The sequence below is a fragment of the Vicugna pacos genome, chromosome 19, assembly GCF_048564905.1.
Source record: "Vicugna pacos chromosome 19, VicPac4, whole genome shotgun sequence".
Taxonomy (NCBI): Eukaryota; Metazoa; Chordata; class Mammalia; order Artiodactyla; family Camelidae; genus Vicugna; species Vicugna pacos.
Genome location: NC_133005.1, coordinates 34,185,069 through 34,209,866, shown reverse-complemented (window position 1 = coordinate 34,209,866; position 24,798 = coordinate 34,185,069). Strand labels below are relative to the sequence as shown.

General features: G+C 49.8%; 2 protein-coding genes across 5 annotated transcripts in view; one reads left to right on the top strand and one right to left on the bottom strand.

The window, feature by feature from the left end:
• Positions 1-8,187, top strand: part of NCOA5 (nuclear receptor coactivator 5) — a 28,524-nt gene extending 20,337 nt beyond the window's left edge. For 2 of the 4 annotated variants that reach the window (XM_006202474.4, XM_031687754.2), the window contains 5 exons: positions 820-956; positions 1,937-2,063; positions 3,924-4,123; positions 5,488-5,808; positions 6,269-8,187. In XM_006202474.4, coding sequence (XP_006202536.1) covers positions 820-956; positions 1,937-2,063; positions 3,924-4,123; positions 5,488-5,808; positions 6,269-6,858 — 1,375 coding nt within the window. In that variant the 3' untranslated portion in view covers positions 6,859-8,187. Of the gene's footprint in view, positions 1-819; positions 957-1,936; positions 2,064-3,923; positions 4,124-5,487; positions 5,832-6,268 lie in introns of all 4 variants that reach the window. The other 2 variants (XM_015237766.3, XM_031687756.2) reach the window with 1 other exon arrangement.
• Positions 8,188-9,035: 848 nt separating this feature from the next.
• SLC12A5 (solute carrier family 12 member 5) overlaps positions 9,036-24,798 on the bottom strand; it is a 36,631-nt gene continuing 20,868 nt past the window's right edge. The window contains exons 12-25 of the mRNA XM_031687753.2: positions 22,807-22,981; positions 22,076-22,194; positions 21,658-21,756; positions 20,625-20,744; positions 20,196-20,300; positions 18,760-18,928; positions 16,449-16,644; positions 15,436-15,605; positions 14,908-15,039; positions 13,855-13,962; positions 12,867-12,989; positions 12,575-12,774; positions 11,842-11,975; positions 9,036-11,635 (exon numbers count right to left, since the gene is read on the bottom strand). Coding sequence (XP_031543613.1) covers positions 11,544-11,635; positions 11,842-11,975; positions 12,575-12,774; positions 12,867-12,989; positions 13,855-13,962; positions 14,908-15,039; positions 15,436-15,605; positions 16,449-16,644; positions 18,760-18,928; positions 20,196-20,300; positions 20,625-20,744; positions 21,658-21,756; positions 22,076-22,194; positions 22,807-22,981 — 1,942 coding nt within the window. The 3' untranslated portion in view covers positions 9,036-11,543. The remainder of the gene's footprint in view (positions 11,636-11,841; positions 11,976-12,574; positions 12,775-12,866; positions 12,990-13,854; positions 13,963-14,907; positions 15,040-15,435; positions 15,606-16,448; positions 16,645-18,759; positions 18,929-20,195; positions 20,301-20,624; positions 20,745-21,657; positions 21,757-22,075; positions 22,195-22,806; positions 22,982-24,798) is intronic.

Sequence of the window (24,798 nt, the reverse complement as noted above, 5' to 3'; positions counted from 1 at the left end):
TATAACTGTAGTAGAATTATGACCTATCAGTTCCACTCCTGAGAATGTATCCAAAAGAACTGAAAAGAGGGACTCACAGATGTATGTGAATGGACATGGCAGAACTACTCTCAGTAGCCAAAAAGTAGACATAATTCAAGTGTCCATCAGTTGGTGGATAAAAAATGTGATATATCCAAATAATAGAATATTATTCACTCATAGAAAGAAAAGTGATTCTGACACCTGCTATAACCTTGATGGACCTTGAAAATGTGATACTATGTGAAATAAGCCAGACAGACAGACACAAAAAACAAATATCATTTGATTTCACTTATAGATTTAGAAAAGGCAAATTCATAAAGATAAAGTAGATTAGAGGTTATAGAGATTGGGGAAGAGTTTCTGTTCAGACTGTTCTGTTCAGGGTGATGAAAATTCATTTTATATATATACTTTTTGGCTTGTTTTGTTTTTTAACCACAATTTTTAAAAAGCACAGGGAAGGAGGCTAGGGGTAGGGGCATGAAATGGCTCCTCGAAACTAATATCAATAATTACTACCAGTTATTTTGTATTTACTTTAGGCCAGGGAGCTTACTTTATGCTGAGAGCTTTCTGTACATCCTCCCAGTCATTTTGGAAGGTAGGTTAACTTAGTCTCAACCACAGAACTGATAAGCATTGAGTCCCTGATACTTAACTTTGTCTAATCCCAAAGTCCTATGCCTTACTATGCTTACTTCCTCACAGACAACTGGGTCTTGAAGAATTCTCTGTATTTTATTTTTGTGGGATAGGACTTTTAACTTTGTGCAAATTTCTTTAACTTTTCAGGAGAGAAGGATCTTATGACAGATACCTGCGAATGGATGACTATTGCAGGAGGAAGGATGACCCTTACTTTGACCGCTACAGAGATAGCTTTGATGGACGAGGCCCTCCAGTCCCAGAAAGTCAGTCTCGTGCAAAAGGTAGTGTCAGAAACAGTTTATTCCTGTTACTGGTAGAATACTTGACAAGAGAGAGAGGAAACTGATGACCAACTGGAAAGGGGCTAATGACTTGGCCAAGCAATTCACAAAAAGAAATACAAATAGCCTATTCATGTATAGAGAGCATTCAGCTTGAAAATCATTTTTTAAATGTAAATTAGTCTGGTTTAGTCATGCAAAAAGAAGAAATAAATATGAAATTCCAGCAATAAGAAAAGAAATGAACAAAAGTTGGAGTTGAAGAGGTTAAGTACTTACTTTTGCCCATTGAGCAAATAACTGTCTGCCTTACCTATGTAGCATGTGGGGGTTTTTGTTTTATTTATAATGTTTACCTAGCAGTTTCTCCTTTTTAGGTTACGACAAACATGTTTTTTAAAAACTCTGTTTTTCTCAGTGCATCTTTAAAGATTTTTAACTTGTTTTATACCTGGACAAGTTGAGTTAAGAACCTCATTTTTAATTTGTTACAAAACATACACTTTACTGGCTTTCTTTTTTTAAGCAAGTGATAAGTATCTGTCAATAGTTGTCCCAAAAATACAAATCAGAATAGTAATGAAATACCGTCTTTTGCCTATCAAGTTGGCAGGAATTTTTTTTTAAATGACACTACTCAATGTTGATTAAAATGTGGAGAAACAGCACTAGGTAATCCACCCTTGTGAAGGAATAAATTAGTAATGGCCTTTCTAGGGGGCATTTTGGCAGCATGTATCAGATAAAGCATTAAAACAACCATGCCTTTTCATCCAGTCATTCCATTTCAGTGAATTTATAATAGTAAAAAATAGTAATTATGGTTAATTTCAGGTGGTAGTCTAGAGGACTAATTCAGAGAGTGTGTGTATATTATGACCTTTACCTACAAGTAGTTCAGGATTCAGAATAAGACCTGTAACTTAATTTTGTAGAAAGGTTCAGTCTGTGTTGTAGTTTTCCCTGGTGTTATCTTGCAGAGCGTTTGAAACGTGAGGAACGGCGTAGAGAAGAGCTTTATCGTCAGTATTTTGAGGAAATCCAGAGACGCTTTGATGCTGAGAGGCCTGTGGATTGTTCTGTGATTGTGGTCAACAAGCAGACTAAGTAAGAATGCTTTGGATATTTTTCCTGAGTGAGGAGAAGGACCAGAAGAGAAATTCAGGCTCCGTCTTGGCAGCTGTATCCAGTGAATTAGGGTTGTGTATTCTGGCATTGCTATACCTTGTTAGCCAGTGTCCTTTCAGTTTTAGGTGACAGAAAACCCACTGCAACTGGCTTAAGCCCCAGAGGGGAGTTTTCAGTTTGCTTGACTGGGAAGTTCAGATATGGCCACATCCAGGGTCAAACTGTCATAAAGACTTGGTCTCTGTATTGCCTTCATTCTCAGACAGGCTTTCTACTTGAAAAGGCAGAATGGTACTAGACATGTATCGTCTTAGCTTAGCAAACCCATGGAAAGAGCTGCTCTTTCTTATTGCTTCCACCTGAAGTCCTGAAATTGTTTTTCACTGGACTGCCCTGGCTTACTTCCCCATCCCTGAATTAGTCACTTTGGCCAGCAGTTCTGGTCATGTGCCCATCCCTAGAACTAAAGGTGGGATTAGTCCTGTGGAACCACGTGGACTGAGTGGGAGAGGGAACCCTTCCAAAAGGAAAATCGAAGAGGGAGTATATGCTGGTCAGGCAGAGCAACAGATGTCCCCTTCGTGGGACAACTCTGAATCCCCAGTACTTTGGGAAGTACACGTCTCTGAATTTGTCAGCTAAAAACCAAGCCACCTTTGTGAAGTGCTGTGGCCTTGCAGAGCTGTTAGGTGACCATGCTAGCCAAGCCAGAGTTCACAGCACCATTGCATTCCTTCTGTTTCACATTCTTTCCTTGAACAGGCAGAGCAGAGATGCAGAAGGGAGTACAGCAGCCTGCAGACTTGGCAGTAGCTGTGTTCCCTTTCCCCAGGTGGTTAGTAAATAAAACTTTCATGTATTTTCTAGCAGTTTGGGGTTAAAGAGCTAATTTCAAGGCAGAGACTAGGGAAATCGGTGTTGAGACACCAAGCGGTAGGCAGAGCTCACAGGCTCTGGGCTACCTTACTTAAAAATAGATGCTGCTTTAACCTGTAGATAGCTTTTTTGTTCTTTTTTCTTTAACATCTTTTTTTTTATATATGTGATAATAGCTATCATTTTCTGAGGACCTACTATGTATTACGTCATGCTAGGTGCTTTACTTAAATTATTTTTAATCTTCACAATAGTCATGTTACATGTATATTTATTCAGCAGCTTTTTTCTATGCATGGCAAGTGCTAGGTCCTGGAGCTGTAATGCTAAGCAAACACTCATGGCCCCTTTCTCTTGTGGAACTTATCCCCTACGTGGACAGATGACAAAAATAAATGTATTGGTGATGAGTCCTATAGGAAGAAATCAAGGATATGATTTAGATTGGAGAGAAAGTCAAGGAAATGACATACAAGCTGACCCATATTATTCTTGTCTTATTGGTAAAGAAACTGAGGTTTGTAAGAGATAAAGGGACTTGCTTAAAGCCTCAACTTTGCAAGCAAATGTTAGGACTAGGATCCAAACCTACCTTTCTAGCATTTAACACTCATGCTTTCCCCACTATGTTGTGCAGCTTCCCCAAAGACAGGTATGTGCCACATGTTTAGGCAGCAGGATGGTGTTAAGGAATGACCATTGGACTAGAGAATCAGGAGAAGGACCTGGGTATTAAATATACGTACAATAAATGCTATTGGCAACTTCCTGTGTGACCATTCTGAGTCAATGTAAAGAGAAGGAATTGGTCTAGATCCTTGGAGCCTGAAGAGGGCGCTAGGGAGACCCTGGGAGGGCTAGGATTTGAACTCTCCATAGGAGCACACAGAGCTGGCTGAGATGTCACAGTGTGTGGACTGGGAGTTGATCAAGTTCTCACCTGGATCCTGTTTGTTTCTGCAGAGATTATGCTGAATCTGTGGGACGGAAGGTTCGAGACCTAGGCATGGTAGTGGACTTGATCTTCCTCAACACGGAAGTGTCACTGTCACAAGCTTTGGAGGATGTTAGCAGAGGAGGGTCTCCTTTTGCTATTGTCATCACCCAGCAACACCAGATTCACCGCTCCTGTACAGTCAACATCATGTTTGGAACCCCACAAGGTATGGAGGTCCAAGTGGGTCAGAATTCCAGAGGTAGTCACTAGTCCATTAATTCTTTTATGACTTACTCAGATGCAGCAGGTTTTAGGTAAATGTATTTCAACTCAAATGTGGTAGGGCTCTTTTATAAGCGTCCTGGTGGAAACTTGGATAGTCATTTGTCTGTCTGATATTCTTTCATTGGATACAGTTCTGGGCCTGCCATATATGACGATATATTTAGCCCTTAGGTGTATACAGTGGTGTGCTGGCAAATGTTTAACAGCCAGTTCTGGAGGTGGGGGATGGTGTGGTTTATAGCATTTGCTGATTTTCATTCTGTAAATACTCCCACCATGTTCTATTTCAAGCCACCAACATGAAGTCACTTCAAGGTAAGTTGGGAAGAGATGTGCACAGTCTGCTCTCACCAGTGAGAGCCAGCTCCAGCAGAGCTCTGGCACATACTGGCACTGAGTGCAATTGAGTCCTTGCTTTCATTGAACTTTCTAATAAGGAACAAGGAATACAACAGGCAATTAGGATACTATGTGTAAGTGTGCTAGAGAAGTGGGTAGAGGGTCTGTGAGAATAGGGAGGATGCCCTGACCTCCCAGAGACCCGGAGTAGGTTCCTTGAAGTCCTTCCCTAAAGTAGCTTTTAGTCCTTTGCTCCCAGATTGTTGAGACTCAGCCAACTAATGTCCTACTCATTTATCTTACAGCATAGACTTTTCCCTTTTCCTACCACCTTCAGGCTCTGTTTGCCTGACCAGTTATACCCATAACCACAGAGTGTATAAGGTTCTCAAACGATCAGGTCATTTGTCTCTCTGAGGAACTGTCCTCAAGATGTGTGAAGACATTTATATCAAGTGCTGAGAAATCTTCTCACCACCCTGTAAATCATGTTGCCCAAGGGTGAGGAGAGGAGGTTATTTAGGGTCACAATTTGATCTTAATCCATGACCTTTGAACTGATGAATTCAAAATCAGCTCTCTCCCAAGGAGCACAGTGGAGAGCCAAGCTTTAGAAAAGGGCTTTTTGGACCCCTGTGGCTGCCTCCTGTGGTTATTCTCCACATGGTCTTTTTAAATCTGTGAGAGACTTTCATGTTACTTTGGTTTTTAGCACATGGCTGTGATCTAGGAATACCCCCAAAGAACTAGCTCTGTACAAAGATGTCTGAACTCTGCCAAAGAAATCCATTCACCTATCTTCCCAGTCTTTATCTCCCTCCCCTTCCAGCTGCTCTGCATCTCCCACTCCAAGGCTTTTTGTCACTGAAATGTTTTTCTTGATGGTTTGAAGTTAGGAGAGGCCTGGTAGAGTGGACACTCAAATCTGTCATGGGAGTAAATAACTCTTGTCATCCCCTCCCACAGAGCATCGCAACATGCCCCAGGCAGACGCCATGGTGCTGGTGGCCAGAAATTATGAGCGCTACAAGAATGAGTGCCGGGAGAAGGAACGTGAGGAGATTGCCAGACAGGCAGCCAAGATGGCTGATGAAGCCATCCTCCAGGAAAGAGAGCGAGGAGGCCCTGAGGAAGGAGTACGCGGGGGGCACCCCCCAGCCATCCAAAGCCTCATCAACTTGCTGGCAGACAATAGGTATCTCACTGCCGAAGAGACTGACAAGATCATCAACTACCTGCGAGAGCGGAAGGAGCGGCTTATGAGGAGCAGCACCGACTCTCTGCCTGGTGAGCTACGTGGCAGGGCCGAGGTGAAGTTCTGACTCTGCATTTCTCTAATCCCCAGGCTCTGTTGGGAGGGTTGCAGGCCCAGGGCTCTGTGGGGTGGGTAAGGGAAACGAGCCCATCCCTTGGATTCTCCCTTGGGCCATCCATGCTGATGTAATGATACCTTAAGATTCGGGTACTGGATTACAATCCCTGTAGTTAATGTGGTGGGTGGGCTGGTATTGCTGGCTCCCTAGTAACCAAGATGGATGCCCTTTTTTCTTTAGGGGTTCTCTAGGGGAACTAGACTGTTTCCTGGAAACAGTGCTTACCATGAAGTGGCCCCTTTGGGAAATTGATGTTATAGTCTGTGTGCTATGTGATTGATGTGATCAGTGATTGTTGTTCTTCCCTGGGCTGCTAAGCCTCCTGCCCATGGAGGGTACACTTCAAGCAGGTACTTCCTCATTCTATCTTCTAGGCCCGATTTCCCGTCAACCACTCGGGGCGACTTCGGGTGCCTCGCTGAAGACACAGCCAAGCTCCCAACCGCTCCAGAGCGGCCAAGTGCTCCCCTCTGCTACACCCACTCCAGCTGCACCCCCCACCTCCCAACAAGAGCTTCAGGCCAAAATCCTCAGCCTCTTCAATAGTGGCACGGTTGCGGCCAATAGCAGCTCTGTATCCCCCTCGATTGCTGCCGGAAACACCCAGAACCAGAATTTTTCCACAGCAGCGAACAGCCAGCCTCAGCAAAGATCACAGGCCTCTGGCAATCAGCCTCCAAACATTTTGGGACAGGCAGGATCTGCTCGGAACATGGGCCCCCGGCCTGGGGCTCCTTCCCAAGGGCTCTTTGGCCAGCCTTCCACTCGCCTGGCACCTGCCAGCAACTTGGTTAGCCAGAGGCCGGTGTCTTCCACAGGTATCAACTTTGACAATCCAAGTGTACAGAAGGCTCTGGACACACTGATCCAGAGTGGCCCTGCTCTCTCCCACCTGGTTAGCCAGACCGCAGCACAGGTCGGGCGGCCCCAGGCCCCCATGGGATCGTACCAGAGGCATTACTGAGGCTGAATCTCAACTACTCCCGGTTCCCTTCGTCCCCTGGCCTCCCGCCTATTGCGTTCTAACTAGAGTTGTTTGGAGGATGTTCTTTGCGCCTGTCCAGGTCCACATCGAATGTCATAAGTTTCTACCACCTGCTCTCTTCTGCCCAAGGCTGTGTTACTTATTCCTTCTAGAGTCAGAGTTTTGTACTGCATTTGGGGGTGTCCTTTTTTTTGTTGTTTTGTTTTTGTTTTGTTTGTTTTGGTAGAAAATATCTCTGGGGTCACGGGGAGTATAGGTGTCTGGGCTCCATCTCTATATCTCATGGATCTGTCTGGTCTCTCTGTCAGCTGGATATGGGGGCAGGGGAGGAGAAGGAGCCAAGCCCCAACTGGCTGAGTTTGGGATGGCATTTTCAAGTCAGGAGCCACTGTCCTTGTTTATTGTGAACCTACCAAGATTTCCCAGCCTCACACAGGCCCGCCAGAGCTCGAGCTCCTGCCCAGGGTTGCAGAGTAGCAGTCTGGACTTGGCAGGCACGGTGCCATCATGCCCTATCCCACATATGTGGGTCTGCTTGAGAGCTCATAAACCAGCTCCTCTGGAGTTGTTGAGGAGTGGCCATGGCAGCCACAGATCAGACACATTTCTGCCTAACCCAGTGTTACTGGTTTTGGGTTTTCTCTTTTTCTTTTTTGCTTTCATTTTGTTGGAGGATCTCCCATGGACTGAACAACTCCAGTGACCAGCAGTTTAACACAAACTGTGAATCTGGGCCCCAACCACTCTTACCCCCTAACTTTTCTGTCAGCCTCTCCCTACCAGTGGTGGTTTCATGGAATCGTTTCTGAGAAGGCAACTCTCGACTCTGGCAGTGAACACCCATTTTTTTCAGTGATCGTTTTGAGCTTTTGGCTCAAAAATGAGGCTCTTGTTGTTTTCTGAGCAGCAGGAGGTAGGGACCATTTTGATATCAGACTTTTGGTAGTTGGACATGTTCTGGATATAGGCGGCTGTTCGTAACTTTTGAGCCAGAGTGATGTTACTAGAGGGAGGGCTTCTGGCTGCTGCTCTAAATGGAGCCAAAGAAGCTGCCCTCTCCCTACGGATGGTGCTCATTAGAGCCTTGTGGATCGGTCTCAAGGGGCCCCTGGCAGAGGGAGTGCAGTGACTTCAGCTGAGTCCCTGCCAGTAACTGAGTAAACAGTGGTTTCAGAAACTCAAGGTCCCCAGATGGCAGTGTTTTATGTTCTGACCTGTTTGTGTTATATAGTGTTTTTTCCTCTTTGGAACTCTTGTGTTGTTAATAAGATGAGATGATTACTTTTTAATTAAAATGAAAAAGTGAAAGCTGTGTTGTCTTTTTTGGGTGTGAATATCTGCAGGGCCTCTTTGTGGGCCTTCCTTCTAAGAGTCAGAAGGTGAGGTTCTCTGACAGAGCCACTGACTGGTTTCAGTCTGCTGTGAGGTCTGCCCCATCTTGCACTCAACCTGCAGTCAGGCCTCAAAACCTCTTTTAACCTCAGCTTCTTTTCTTATGCAGCTCACCTAGTTAGAAGTTTTCATAACCAGTTCAGAGCAAAAGCCTGCTGGTTAATTGTAATGCTGTGTAAACGTCCATATTTGTGACAGACTTTGTGTCAGAGGCTTGTCCTCCTTTTGTAGGAAAGGAAAACAGGACTGTGAGGAGGCCATTTCTGGCCGAAGGCCAGTGGAGAGTGGGGCACTCTCCTGTTTTGATTTTGTCTCAGTTACCACCTTCTGTTACACTGCTCATTGTGGAGAGTTGGCAGAACCATAAAGTCACAGGTAACAGCCTTGGAGAGCAGTTAATAGAGAGCCCTATCAGGAAACTTGGGGTGGGGGTGGGGAAGTAACTGACACAAGGCCTCCAGTGAATTAGGGACCATGATGCTGACAGCGCTGAGCCTGACCTAGTAAGTGCTCATGACCTCATAGATGTCAGTGCAATGCCCCTGCTGCCAGTTTCTTTGTCCCTCTAGGACAGGGCCCCAGAATTAGCACACAAACTCGGCAACCAGACCTGGAGGATCAGCCCACCCAAGTCTCCTGTAGGGGGAGGTCAGTGTTTCTGATTAAAAGCCTGGAGTCCTCTGGGAGGACCACCTTAAATACCCTTCTTGCCACCTACTAATTCTTCCCCCTAGAGTGTTCAAACAGCACACCTCAGGCTGTGCAGGGTATAATAAAATTATTTTTATTGCATTTTGTGCAGATGGGAATCTAAAAAATTAATACAGTAAAAGCTAAAAAGCATTAAATGGGAGCATTCAACAATAAAGGAAAGAACCAACCCTCTCCTTTTCATATTGGCACAAAGAACACAAGATCAATACTGAGGCAGAATGCAGAATACTGAAACACTGAAAATTAAAGGCAGGCCTAATAATAGTAATAAATACTCTTGATTTGGTTTTCAACCTCTTCTATTTACAAGGGTTTTCAACTTCATTGCATTGCCCTGCACATAGATCGTCTAAAACAAAAGCAACACTAGTTATCACTACAAGGCTATTGAAATATTGCACTCAGAATAAAAGTCACTTGAATGGACATGAAACATCTAGCTACATGATTGTAAAGATAATTTGATGAATGACGTGTGATAACATAACAAATATTGCACATATAGCACAGAAAACTTGGGTTTTTGTTGTGAGATGTCTGTTTTCATCAACGGAAACTTTGCTCTTGCCAACCAGACAGTCTGGGCCCAGGTAGTGCAACTTTGGTTCCCTAATTGATGTTAATACAGCCCCTTTTCCCTCTGCCTATCCACCACTTTAGCCCAGGGAATGCTCAGGCGCCCAGAAGGCTAGACCCAGCTGTGGTTCTCAGAGGGAGGTCTTTTGAAGGATGGGGGTTGGGGGGGGGTGCTGGTGTCTAATACCTCCAACTTCTGATTACTACCTGGAAGAATCTATCCAGCCCCCTGCTGAAATTTCAGAGGAGCCTTGGCCTAACCGGCAGCTGTTCAGACCTAATTCCAGCCACACCTGACCCAGTCTAGATGGCACCAGCTCCAGCTCTCTGCCTTGGGCTGGAAGGAAAGGAGGTGGTGAGGTCAGGAGTACCCAGTAGCTCCAGCTCTGGGAGGTGGGCGAGATGTCTAACTAGGTGCGAAGATCAGGGCCCTGGAGCTGGAAGTACTGTACCCAGTCCCAGAGGACCCTGGAACGAGCATGCAGTGCCTATCCCCCTTAGTAATGTGCCCTTGGGGAAGGGAACCCGGCCAAAGCACTTTCTCTAGGGATAGAGGGCGCCTCCAATCGGGCTGGTGGAGCAAAAGTGCTAAGGACTGGAGTTGGAGAAGCCAAAGGCCTTGGGTCCTAGTTGGAGGAGGGCAGAGAGGCGCTAAGAACAAAGCACGTGGCGACTCCAGCCCTCCCCCAGGCCCAGGTACCTGGGAGGCGCAGCTAGAGGCCGCTGCTAGGCAGCGAGGCCCGGCCCCGGGACGCGGAGCAGGCAGCTGGGTCCCCGAAGTCGGAGCTGCCGGGTTGGGACAGGCGACATTGGAACATCAGGGGCCTCCCCGGTGGGTCTAGCCCCTAAACCAGAACCTCTGCCGCCTCCTTCACCTGTCCCAGGGAGGAAACTCCGGGCGACGGGACGCCCTACAGCTCCCCGATTTCAGTCTTTGGCGAAGAGCCATGGGATAGGGGGAGCAGGCGACTATCCGACTGAGGAGAGACGCCTGCTCCCCCAGCGAAGGCACCGGGGCGGGGCTTCCTCGGTGGGGCAAGGGCTTCTCTCGGTTTCTTCTCCTTGAGGAGCGCCCCTCCCCTATCCTGGCCCCAGCTTGCATAAGAGCCAATAAGAAGAGGCTGCGCGCGCGTCTCTGCAGCCGCAGTGGAAGCTCACATCCGCTGGGCGGCGAATCCAGGAAAAGTTGGACATTTGTCTCACCTCGTCTCCGAAAAGAACTAAGAGGAAGGGTCGGAAGCCAAGGGCGCGCAGAAAAGGGCGAGGAGGCGTCGAGGGGGTGTCGAGGGACCACGACTCCCGCCTGGGCCTAACGCACTTTTGCTCTCAAATTCTCGGATGTCAGGGAAATCCCAGCCTCCCGAGGCCTCTGCCGTCCTTGGGCGCCCCCAGCGGGAGAGCTCGACAGTGGCGAGAAGTCTGTTGCGCTTCTAGTCACAGAAATATGGGGACGTTAAAAATACACGCGATGTCTCCTTTACACTATGTATAGGCTCGGCCGGCCTGCGCCTGCGGCTGCACTAGGAGTGACGGACACCGCTGAGTGCGGCCTCCCACCCCGCGCCCTCCGGGCCACCGGGGGAGGAGCGCAGAGCGAGGACCCGGGCGGGGCGTGGGAAGAGGGGAAAAGAGTCGTGCGGACTACCCGGGGTCCTCAAAGCCCCAGCTCCGCTCCTCTCCGCGCCTCCTCCGGACCTTTATTGCAGCTTCTCCGACGGGGCGAGGCCGGGCTTAGAAAAAGGGCAGCCGGGGCCGACAGGGCGACACGCCAACGGGGAGCTCGGGGCTCTTATCTCCGCATGGGGGCGGTCCTCTCCGAGTCAGCCCCGACGGACGTGACCTCTGGGCTTCAGGCAGCGGGAAAGGGGGCCAGGGCGTGGGCACAGGGTCTGTATGTAAACGGTGACAGCGGCAGGGGGCGCGGCAAGGGCTCCAGGGCCGCGGGCCGGGCGCGCTCGGGCCCGAGTGGCAGGTCCTGGCTCTCAGGAGTAGATGGTGATGACTTCGCGGCCGCCGCCGCGGACCAGCATCACTCGGTCCAGGTGCTCGGTGAGGACCTCGAGGAACTCCATATCTGAGGGCCCGTCAAGGAGAAAGACCGTCCCCGTACCTCGCGATGGAATTAGGGTCGCGTTCGGCGCCAGGGGAACGCTGGGAATGCGTCCCTGTCCGAGGTGCTGATTCTGAAGCAGGACAGGCTCAGCTCTTCCTTCCCAGGGTTAGGACCCAGGTCCCCTGACGTCCACCACCCCCTTCCTCCCAATATTAAGCCCAGGATACAATTTTCGTCACCGTTGCGGTTGCGAGGAGGCCCAGGCATGTTGAGCAAAACAAGTTTGGCGTCCCGGGATTTCTTGACGATGACCTCGTTCAGCCGCACAGCCGTGTGCATGCGCCTCACGTTGGACTGGTTCCTGAGGGAGGAAGAAAGGCAGGAGGGTGCGTGAGCCTGGGAGAGGGGAGAGTTGGATTCAGGAGCCCTCCCAGCCCCCGGAGCACCTGGCTGCTGGGACCTGGTCCTTGCAAGCCAGGGACTACCAATCCCAGACCTCTCCAAGCTGGGCTATTCAGAGACCCCAGAGGTCAGGAGCACAAATCGAGTGTTCATGATAGAGTGAGGAGAGAGGGTACCCTGACCAACCCAGAATTTTAAAATTCTGAAGCACTTACAAGTTCTCCCACTCCCTTCAGGAAACACAAGAGAAGCAAAGAGAGGAAGAAAAAGAGAGGGGGTCAGAAAAAGCAGGAGCGGCTGATCATCGTCCACCCTGAGTGCAGACTGGTCCTGCTCTCCCAGCCCCTCAGCCTTTGCCTTTCCACTGCCTGAACCTGGGAATTCTGACCATTCGCAATCAGGCCCAACCAGAGTTCTCAGCTGGGGAAACAAAGACAAGGTCTGGGCTGGGTCTTCCAATTGCCAGACCAGGACCCCTTCTGCTCATTCGCTGTGCCATGGGAGCAAAGACCCTGGAGGCTCACCCCAGACCCCATCCCTTAGCCCCCAGGCCCGTACGGCTTCATGCTGAAGAAGTCCTTGATGCCCTCAGAAGAGACAGGGCTGGGGCCCTTATTCTTCTCTGCCACCGACTTGTCCTTGGTCCAGGTGAGATGCACTTTCTCTGGATCTGCCTCGCCCTCCCCCTCAGGCTCCTCTCCTGGAGATGGCGAGCTGCTAGGGCAGCTGGGAGCACTCTGGTCATGGATCAGCTGCACCTGAGGGATGAAAGAAGGGACAGCATGTGATTCCTTTGGAGCCCAAACGTCCTGCTCCCACTGGCTGGGGCCAAACCACTCCAGCTGCATACCTCCTCTTCTGGCTTCTCCTCACTGTCACCAGCTGTTTCTTCTGGAACGTTGAGGCGGAGCCGAGTGTTGGCTGGATTCTTTCTCCGGATTGAACCACGAGACTCATCTGTGATACTCTGGATCTAGGGAGTGACACAGGGTGGTGCCAGTTCTGCTGGAAGTCACTACCCATGCCCCAAAAAGAGCTACCCCCAGAGCTGATGTTCAGTCAGGATGTGCACTTTTGAGACATGTACCGGTTGTTAAAATACTGCATTGTTTCCACACCAAGTGGCTATTGCTCCATGGACATGGCCACTCAAACTTCTCTCCAGAACTCCTAACCTCCCCACTATTCAGCCACCAAAGTATTAACACCTGGCACAGCCAAGCTCTACCTTATCACTAAGTCCCAGTGTCAGTTCTGAGTGGCCAGTGTACATGCCATTTCTTACAATCTTACTGTCACCCACCTCCAAGGGCTTTTCTGTCCCCAGACCCAGGGTACCATCACTCATTTCCTCAAGGACCACACTCCCTGGTGTGGAGCTTTCATCCAAACTCCACTCCCCATGGGAGCTCACCATCATTACCCCTGAGAACTCACCATCCACACCCTAGGAGGTTTGCCCTCAACTCCTACCATCAGCTATATCCTGAAATATCCATCTGTTACCCAGTCTCTGAGGGTCTATCACATGATCCCTTGTCCCCCACACTGGCAGCCCACGCCCCTGAGGAATCATCATCCATACATATTTAGCCGGCACTATTCTCCCTTGGGCCCCAGAAGTCTCACAGAGAGCAGATCTGTCACCCACGCGAAAGCCCCTCTGCATCCTGGCTAGGTGGCTTGATAGATGCAGGTGCAGTGTATACCCCCACTGCTGGGAGCCCAGTTCCAGGAGGTGGCAGTGCCAATGGTCAGGAGCAGGCCATCCCAAACCTGAGCAGGCCCAGAGCTGCCAGCAGTTTGAGACTTTCAGAGCCCAGCCAGGGCAACCTCACCTCCCGCTCCCGCTCGTTCTTGGTTAAATGCATCTGTTTTAGGATCTGGGAACGCTGCTCCATCACCAACGTCTTCTCGTAGGTATAAGCTGAGATGTCACTCTCATGCTGTGGGCAGGCAGGGGTGGAGACGGGGTGAGGAGGGCAAGGAAGGAAAGTATGAGCTCTGAGCTCAGGTGCAAGGCCAAGGGAAGGGAGGCAGGCCCCCTTCTTTCTGTCAGCCTAGGGCTTCCCTATCCAATGACCTAGTTTTATCAACAATTGTGGGAGGCAAGGACAAAGCAGACGGTGATGCTCTTTGAAGGCAATGCAGCTCATTCCCTCCTCAGCCAAGCACAAGACCCAGCAAATGAATGGATGAATTAGTGAATGAATGGATAAATTAATTACCTGGGTGAGTAGAGAAGGGGAAGAAATTTTTAAAGGAACACAGAGATGAATGAATACATACATGGATGAATGGATGAATGAGTGAGTACACTAATGAATATATGGGTAGATTAATGAATGCACAGAGGGATGGGTAAATGGATACATAAGCTGAGGGGAATGGATGGATGAGACTGTGGAATATAATTTCTCAGATCATGGACTCTAGAGCCAGTCTGCCTGGGTTTGAATACTGGCTCTGTCACAGTGTGCACTGGGGACAAATTACTTAAGCTTTCTGTGCCCCAGTTTCCTAATCTGTAAAATGGAAATGCTGATAATTGTGTATGTTTCATTGATTGCTGTGAGAATTTATATATATATATATATATATGTGTGTGTGTGTGTGTATATATATATATATATAGTGCATAGAACAGTGCCTCACATGTAATAATAAGCAGTGTTAGACATGGAGACATGGCTATTCCTATAGAGAGAGATTGATGGATGAATGGATAGACTCTCAGGTGAATATGTGAAAGGCTAAAAAGTGGATGAGGGGGAAAGGATGAAGCATTATAAGCTGATGGGTGTTGGGGTTGCCTTATTTGGTGCTGGGGCCCAGGGGAAAGACAGCCAGGTGGAACTCCAAAACTTCAGAGGTGGCTCCTGGAGACTCACCATCTCCACCACCTCGACCTCCGCGGTGATACGTAAATGGTACAGAAATGTGGTCAGGTCCTTCTTCATCTGGATGCTATTGTCGTCCATCTGGGCCACTGTGAAGATTCGCATCTTGCACTTTCGCCAAACCTGGAAGGGTGAGGGGGACCCAGAAAGATCCAGCCCAGATGCGGTGCAGAGACCCAGTGCCAGAGCCTAGAGAGGACCCTGTGCCTCACCCTTCCCACTCACCTTCCCCCACCACATGCAGCCCCGCAATCCTCTATCTCAATGGCCACACCCTAAAAAACTCCCCTGCTTAGGTGAGGGTCCCGCCATTAAAGCATCGCTCTCTTGAGTTAAATATTGTTCTCCTTTATATTTCAAGGATATCTGTGAGGGGAGACACAGTTCCCAACATCTCAGAGTGAAGGAGGTGATCGGAGCACTTTCCCGGGAGCTCACGGGGGAGGCTGGCCCCGGTGGAGCCCCGCCCATGGACGTGGGCTGGTGCACACAAACACACGCATGCGCGCGCACGCGCACCTTGTGGTGCCGCAGCAGGAAGGGCAGCAGCATGAGCATGCCCCCGTCGTGCACAATCCACCAGACGTCGATGCTGCCCTCGGAAAAGCGCTCGGGGTTCCCGGGAAACATGGAGACGTTCTTGGTAACCAGCAGGGCCAGGTGACCGGCCGTGGTTTCTCGGACCAGCTCTGGAGGAGACCAAGGAGACGGCCAGACGGTAAAACAGTGACCCTGGTCCCCTCCTGGCACCCAGCACCCCCACCTCACCCCATCCTGCCTTGGCCTTGGGCTAAGGAGTCAGAAAACCCCCATCTACCCAGGCCTCATGACTTATTTGTTGTTTGAACTTGGGAAAACCTCTCTGAGCCTGTTTCCCCACCTGTCAAGTGATAATAACAACACCTGCCCTTTCTGATTAAGAACTCTACCATGCAGGGCTCACTTAATCCTCCCAACCGTCTTCTAACTCAGATCTACCTATAAAGCAGCCTCTGGGTTTACCAGCTGTGTGACCTTAATCTCTCAGGGCCTCAGTTTCACACCAATAAAATGGAGACAGCAATGCCTAGCTGTCACCGGCCTGCTGAGAGAATTAAAGGCTAGAGAAAGCCTCCACTTGTCTGGCACACAGGACACAGTCTATAAATATTAGTTATTATATTACTTATTACCAACTACTACCAAGGAATATTATGCTCAGAGAGGGTGGAGCATTGATGAACAATCATACAGCGAGGAAGGGCCAGAGGTGAGATTCAGCCTGGGCCTCTGCGACTTCAAAGCTGTAGCTCTTCCCACTGCCCTGCACTGTCTTCCTCCCAGGGTTGTGAACCCTGCAGGAACCAAGACTGTCTCCTTCACACCTGAGTCCCCAGCACCCAGCACAGTGCCTGGCACATGGCCGGCTTTGAACACCATCACCTGCATTTGCAAAATCCACACTGTGCCAACTGGGAAATGGTCCTGAGTCCCGAAGAACCCAGCCCACCACAGCCCCCAGCCCACCACCACCCTAGCCCACTCAGCTTTACCAATGAAGTTCCTCCACGTCTGATGATCTTCCTTCTGCCGCCAGTTGCGGGGCCAGCCAACGAGCACGGTATTGTGCTGCAGCCCCCCAAGGCCCCCAGACTGAATCAGATGGGACACGCCATCTCGCAGGTTGGAGGAAATCACTACCTGGCAGAAGCCTTTCACTTTCTCTGCCTCCATCAGGCGCCGGATAGACTGCATGGGGTGGGGGTGAGGGGTCAGAAAAGGACCAGCCTCGGTCCTCCCTGGCCCTGCCCAGACCCTTGCAGTCTCCCTACCTCCCATCTCTCCCCTCCATCATTTTGATGTTTCTGAAGTTCGGCTCTGATCATCTCAGCCTCTGGCACGAATCATGCATGGCTCCCTGTCACCTATGGCCCCCATTCCTCCCTGATCAATCAGAGCTCTTCATAATTGGACCCCCATTTCCCACTACCCCACCGCTGCTCACACAGTCCCGCTGCAAACTCTCCACCACACCCAGACTCCCCCCTCCACAGTACATGACACCCTACCTGGCCCAACTCAACCATCACCTTCTTCAGCTACCACCCCCCACCACCCAGACCAGAATGAAACTGGGCTCTTCTGCATAGCCAGACAACATATATCTAACAAATTTGTAAGTTAGTATAATGGTAAGCATTTTACATGCCCATTCCATCTGCACAATGAGGGAAGTGTTCTCATTGCTCTCATGTTATAGATAAAGAAATTGAGGCTCAGAGAAATTAAGACTTGCTTAAAGGCGTACAGCTAATGTATGTTAATATAGAGGTTCAAGTCCGGGGGTCTGACTCCATCCTTCACACTCTTAACCAATATCCTGATGTCAAACAATTCTTCAGGTTTTACCTCTGCCACCCTAGCATGCAGTAGCTGCGAATGTGCTGTGTGTGCACCAGGCACTGGGCTAGGCCCTGGGAGAGATGAAGAGGTAGAAGACTAAATCCCAGCCCTTGAGGTGGTCACAGGCTGTTTGGGAAGATACAACATACACTGAGGTTGATAGGTGCTGTGTTAGAGTTAATAACTTCAGGGTAACCTTGGGCAAATCACCTTCATGAGCCTCAGTGTTCTCATCTGTCAAATGGGCATCGTGACAGCTACCTCATTTAGGAAGAGGGAGAATTACATAACATGATATGAGTAGGCCTTAGTGTACAGCCTGACAGATTGTAAACACTCAACACATTGTATTACTCTCATGCTATTCCCCATCAGCCTGTGACCACCTCGAGGGCTGGGATTTGGTCTTCTACCTCTCCATGTTCCCCGGGGCCTCACCCAGTGCCTGGTGCACAGCGCGTTCACAGCCACTGCATGTTGAATTAAACTGACCAGTGGAGGCCTCCAGCCCTGGGCCCTGACAGATTGGTGTGAACGGCCCAGTGAGGCAGAAACAGCAACTGTCACAAGCCATTAGGGGTGCCCCTCCCTGCCTCCCCTCACCTCCCTGGGGCTCCCTTTCCTCTCTCCACTACTAGCCATAGCCCCAAGGGGAGAGAGGCCCAAATGGCAGACAGGAAACACTTCCTCCTCCCACCAGGTTCCAGGCACCTGTTAATGCCACTAAATGCAGACCCCAGCCACCCTAGCCCACACTGGCTCTGTGCACTGCTCCGTGGGCATGGGCCAGTGGATGGTAACAAGAGCAGGTGACCTAGAGTCAGAGACCCAGGTTCAAATCCTGCCTATGCTTCCAGCTGGCTTTGTGACTTTTCAGCAATCTGCTTTCCCTCTCTGGGACTCAGTTTCTTCCTGTGCCAAATATGGATACTCACCCTGCCAATTTCATGTGATATGGTGTCAGGAAAATCCACAGATGTGAAAACACTCTGAAAGATTTATACTTCAGCAGGAAGAAGTCTGGAGTAGGAATCTAGCAGTTTGGTTTTTTTTTTTAACAATTTTATTTATTTATTTAATTTCTTTTTTAATGGAGGTACTGGGTTTTGAACCCAGGACCTCATGCATGCATTCTACCACTGAGTTATACCCTCCCCTGCCTCTAGTCTAGCAGTTCTGTGTGTCTGTTTTCTGTCCTTAAACAAATGGCCTGACTTCTCTAAGCCTCAGTTTCCTTACCCATAAAATGTGCCCTTCTGGCTCGGATGGTCTTGAGTTCTGTGAGTTGGATTCTAAGGAACACACTCACTGAGCCTTTGGAATCCTCTTCCAAGAAAGAGGACAGAAAAGCCTGAGCCCCAGTTGATTGCAAAGGTGGTAAGGAAGGAACGTGGAAAGGAGCAAGGACTGTCTTCCTGAGTGCCCTGCCCTTCCCCTGTCCCCACCAGGGCCTCTACTCACCTCCTCCGCCCGCTGGGCCTGGGGATGGTTGTCCAGAAAGGTGCCCTCAAGGACAGAGCCCACGATGGTCAGACCCTTCCCTGCCTTGAGCTGGGAGGTCAATGAGAGCAGCTGTGGGTGTACCACGTTCTGGTCTTGGTCCACACGCACCAGCACCAGCAGCTGTGGCCTGAAGAGAGTGCAAGGTCACATGATCCAGCCACCACCCACCATACACACATACACCATACACTGGTGAGTTCATTAACCACTTGTTCTCCATTCTTCCATCCACCTATACCCCCAACATCCATCCGCCCACCTAAACATTCATCCATCCACTTCTTTGAATAGCAACCCATCCGACCCTCTCCCACACATTCAACTATCCACCCACCCATCCATCTCTCCATCTACCTCACTCATCCATACATCTGTCCATCCAACCACCCACCCATCTATTTTATCCACTCATTTCCATGTTAATTTACCTACAAATGTATTATTCACTCAGTTATCCCCATAGCCACCTACCACTGTCCATTCACACATCCATCTCTTCACCCAGCCACCCTCCCATACGTATGTAGACTTAGCCATCTACCCATCTATTTAGCTGTTCATTTCCTTATTCATTTAGCCATCCCATCCACCCAACCACCTATCAATCTGGTAGCATTCTATAAGCACCTGCTCTAGGCTAGACCCTGTGCTAAGCATTTGAGGATTCACAGACAAATTATGCAAAGGCCCAGAATCTGGAAGACCCAGTTTAGTAGATATCAGCAAAGACAAGCCAACGATGTCCTGGGCATAGTCTAGAGTCCCAGGCCTACTCTTAGCAAATTGGACCTGAGGGAGAAGAATGAGGGGTCAGAATTGCAGAGCAATCAGTTAGCACCCTGGGCTGAGAGGCAAGAGGTGAAGATTCTGGGTCCAATTCTGCTTTCCATGACCTCTGAGACCCTCTCTAGGCCCTGATTTTCACGTGCATAAAAGGGAGGGAGTCTTATCAACCTAGAGATTTCTAAGAGGTGCTATAACTCTCAGAGTGGATGATTCCACCTCTCCCAGAGCAAATGTGATGCGACATTAAGTTTATCTGTCTCTGCATATGCCTTCTCCATGGAACTGTGTGCTCCCTCTGTCCCCAGAGACTAGAAGGGGGCTGGGAACACATCATGTGTTCCTCTTTTTTTTTTTTAAACAAATGGTGGAGTGAATGGATGGATGGAGACTGGCATGGCAGGTGGGGTTTTGGAGAACAAATGTCTGGAACTCAGCTCAGCCTGGGTGTTGTAGGTGGAAAGGGTTCAGATGAGGCTGAGCCAAGGAGGAGAGGCGAGAGCTCACCTTTATGGCAGGAACACCACTCAGCCAAAGCAAGCAGGGTGGGTCAGGCCCTGCTCCCTTCCTCACCCTCCTTGAGCCCTGACACTTGTGCCCCCACCACTTACCTCCAGTTCTTGGTGTGTGGGGGCCCTTCTTCCAGGCGTAACAGGGCATAGCGAGCAGCGCTGAGAGACAGGCCTCGGATCCCATCACCCCACTCCTTCTCTGCCCTGGGGGCCAGGAAGGAGGATCACAGAAAGCCAAGGAGTGTCAGGGAGAACCGTCCACAATGAAGTGGTCACCCCGGCCCAGAGCCATCTGTCTCAGGCTCAGACAGGAGGTGCACATTTCTCAAAGCTTCAGCCCCTCCCTCTCCTCCTGCTCCGCATCTCCCAAACCCTCCCCATCATCCTTTCCCCTCCATACTAGCCCCATCCTCTCCCACTTCCTACCTCGTCCCCACCCCCACCCTCCAAGCACCCATCACCCCTTTCCCCTCCTCACCCCCTCCCATCCCTCAGCCTCTCGCAGCCGTCGCCACTTCCTGCACTTACCCACGGTACTCGATATACTTGTAGATGAGCCCAGCAATGAGCATGGCCACCAGGGCGTAATACCAGGAGCAGATGAACATGAGGGCCAGGCAGAGGCTCATACCCAGGAAGGAGAGTGTCCTGGACAGTGGGAGGGAGACCCAGGCTCTAAGCCCTGGCAGGGCTGTCACTGGTGCGGGGGCTCTGGCAGCAAGAGTTGTATAGAGCAGGTCCTGGGCAAGACTTGGGAGGCTATGGCCAGGTCTAGGGGAACCCACACCATCATCTCCATGAGCACCAGGGGACATGGGACCTTCTGGATGAATGAGCAGCCGCAGACAGGGCACCACCTCCTGCCCCACCCAACCCCTAAGTCACCCTCTGCCCTGTCTCAGTGCCTTAGACCCTGCCAGACTGCCCTGCCAGATGAGTTCTGAGACAGGGGTCTCTAAGAAGAGCTGCAGGCAAGATCTCGCAGGAAGAATATGCCCCTAGGAAGAGGCGACTGGCATAGCAGGAGCACTGAGATGGGAGGCAGCTGCCTGGGTTCTGGTCCACATATGCCATGGTCTTGCTGGGTGGCCTTGGGCCAGTCCTTTCCCTACTGGAGACATTTGGTAGAACAAGCATGATCACTCCTGCCCTGTCTGCTCCACAGGCTTGTTGTCAGGATAAAGAGCCATCAAGTAAAATGACCGGACTCCCAGCCCCACATAAGGAGCATCTTCCCTGCACCAAGCGTTGTAATGCTCACAAGGGCTGAGGAGGTAGCTGCAGTTATCGTTCCATTTCACAGCTGAGGAAACTGAGGTTTTCTCATTTAGATTGTAAGATGATGAACACTATGGACAGGAGAGGGATTGTAGCTGAGATTGTTGATACTGTGTTAGGTTATTACTTGTAATTATAAGGAGACCTTCTCCAAGACTTTTCTCATGCTAGTTGGGCTAGCAAAGCTGGAATTTGGGGTCCTTAGACGTGGAGAGGATGGGCTGGGATGAGGTAGAGATGAGAGGATGGTCTTGTGGGGCAGGGAGGGGGAACGAGCACCCACCAGTGGTAATATCGAAAGCGTGGCCGCCAGTTGGGTGTCCTCAGCAGCGTCTGTACCGCACAAGCCAGGTTCACGAACATGTAGCACATCAGGAAGAACCTAGAACACAGAGAGGCCCCAGGAGAGACAGAGATGCAAGGGAAGGCAGAAACAGAAACAGGGAGAGAAAGGGGAAAAGGGAGAAAGAAACTGGGGAGGTGGCCAAATCACGTTCTGGTGCTTAGAAAGGGGTTCAAAGGCCAAATCCCCTTACAACACACCCTGATGCTTGTGGGGCTGAATCTCTGTATAACAAGGACAGGTTTCTATGACAGTGGGGTCGTTAAAGTGTTTGGGTGGTCTGTCCAGGGTCACAGCTGGAGAATCCATGTAGAGAGACCCCCAGAGCTGATGGGGAGGGCCAGAGGCCAGCACGCACATAGAGAGGATGGGGGCGACCTCGTCAAGGGATGCAATAAGGATGCCGATCTCGCAGATGCAGGCGGTGAGGAGCAAGGCCCACGTTGGCTCTCCGTTGGCTTTGCCGTGGCCAAAAACCTGAGGACAGAGCAACCATCATGGGGGCCTGAGACTTTGAGGACTTCTTGTCTCCTTCCTCCATTCTTGGGGACCCATACAGTAGAGGCAGTAATCCCCTAGTCAGTGAGGCGGTAGGCAGAGGATGCTGAATTTCTTATCTTTTAAAGGTACCCAAGGGGATACCAGGCTTTTGCAGTACCTTGCCCACTCTGACATTGGTACCCAGTGCAATGAAGTTCAAATGACCCCTGAAGGGGAGAAGGATGGGGACAGATGGGAGAGGAGCTCCAGGGGCCAGCAAATGGCCAGGACTGAGTGCACCACAGAGAGAGCCACCCTTCTCTTGCTTGACTTTTGGCTGCCTCCATGAGTCCCTACCCAATCACCAGGCCAAAGGAGGGCCATTTATTTTTCCCCTAAAAGCAGATAATGCTGCCCAAAGAGATGGCACTGATGATGGATCAAACCCCCAAAAAAGGCACACCCACTCTTCTGAGTGGTTGCACAGAGTGGCAGGGCTCCAGAAGGCAGTGCAAGGCTCACCCTGGCCCTGATTCACTGTGTGGCCTCGCTGAGCAGAGGCCTGTTGTCCCTAAGCCCTGCTGTCCCTAAGCCCTGCCCCCAACTGACCTGCAGGAAGGGCACTATGCCATCGCGGGAGATGGCCTGCAGCAGGCGTGGGGCCCCTGTGAGGCTCTGCAGTCCAGCCCCACAGGTGGAAAAGAAGGATCCTATGACAATAACCCAGGGAGACGGCCAGGCCAGAGTGCCCACCACCAGGTTGCCATTCACAGCTTCGCCAAACCTGGAATAAAGCAGCAAAGGGACAGGAGATGCTGGGTGAGCGACGCCACCTGGATTTTCAAGGCAGGTCTCCCACGCCACCTTCAGGAACAACCATATGTCCACCATGGGGCTATTCTATGCAGGGGCTAAGGGACAGACAAAGCCTCTAATGTCGTAGGCACTTTCTATCTGTGTGACCTTGGGCAAGTCATCCAACCTCTCTGTGTCTCAGTTTCTTCAGCTGTAAAATGAGGATCATTTAAAACCTATCTCATGGTGATAGGTTTTGGTGAGAGGATGAAGAGATAACATATGTAAAAGCTTAGCACACTGCCTGGAACATGGTACAAATAGTGATTCTTTTTTTTTTTAATGGAGGTATAGTTAATGTACAATATTATGTAAGTTTCAGGTGCACAACATAGTGATTCACAATTCTTAAAGGTTATACTCCATTTATAAAATATTTGCTATATTTCCTACGCTGAACAATATATCCTTGTAGCTTATGTATTATATACATTCCTCTGAGTCCCCTACTCGTCTTGACCTCCCCCAGTAGTGATTCTAGGAAACGTTCAAATGTGTACTATTATGTCATCCCAGACATATCTCTTAAACTGTTAGAACCTCAGTGTCTCCATCTGAAAAGTGGGTGTTCTGGCCTCATCGTGTGGTAATGATATGTGAGAATCAAGAAAAGCATTTTCTAACAATGACACTGTCTTGAAAGGGAAGATGCTGCCTCAGTAGGCAGAGAGAGCCCTGTCCCTGGACTGGGCAAGCAGAGGTGTGTTCAAATGGGCCATTGCTTCAGGACTTTAAGAATCAGAGGAAAGGTTCTACTGGATGACCTGCTGAATCCCTTGCAGTCTTGTAGGAGGTCTTGGATTAAACGAAATGGGATAAACAGAGGTTAAGTTGCCCTAAAAGCTAAAAAGGTGTAATATATGTAAATTGTTCATTTGACCAGGTCACCTCCCTGCTTAAAACCCTTCAAGGATTCCCCCATTTTTTAAAATAAAATACAGCTCAAATTTCCTGGTGACAAAACCCAGGCCTCCAGGACCCACTTCAGCCTAGGTCTCCGCCTTATGTCCCCACCTCCCAGAAGCCAGGGTGGTGCTATGGAAACTGACTTCTGTGACAGGACCTCGTATTTCACCCTGCTGGCTGTGTATGCACACGCCCTCCAGAGTGTGTGCTCCGGAAGCTCTGAACTGCTTATAGCTATAGGCACCCGTATGTGTGCACGTGCGCACACGTGCACACACACACACACACACACGCACACACACAGCTCTTTCCCTCCTCCACCTTTGTTCATGCTGTTCCCACTGCCTGGAATGCCTTGCTCCCTGCTAGTCACCTCAGTAACCTCTACTCAAAGTTTAAAGGGGGAGGGAAAGATGAGAAAATGTATATAAGGTACTTTGAGCAGCACCTCCTCTTCCCTGACCCTCTGAGTTCTGGATCACAGCCTCCTGTGCACCTCCATAGCCCTGGGGCTTCCTTTATCACCACCCCTACTGCTGTGTATTTCAAGTCTGCTGACAAGCATGGTTACCATCCCCAAAGAGCTCCTTTGGAACAAAAATCATGTGTTATTTATCTTTATTCCCCCAGAACCCTGGACAGTGGCCAACACATAGACATCCAGGCAATAGTAAATGAATTAGTAGATACTAAAGTAAAAGAAAAGGGAAGTGTCATTATCCTAAAAGAAATAAGACAGCATTCATGCTTTTTGAGCTAGAATGACATGAGAAAGAGGAATTATAATTCAAGAAAGTGAGTGGACAAGCAATCCCTGGGACCTCCCTTTAAAAGCTCCCT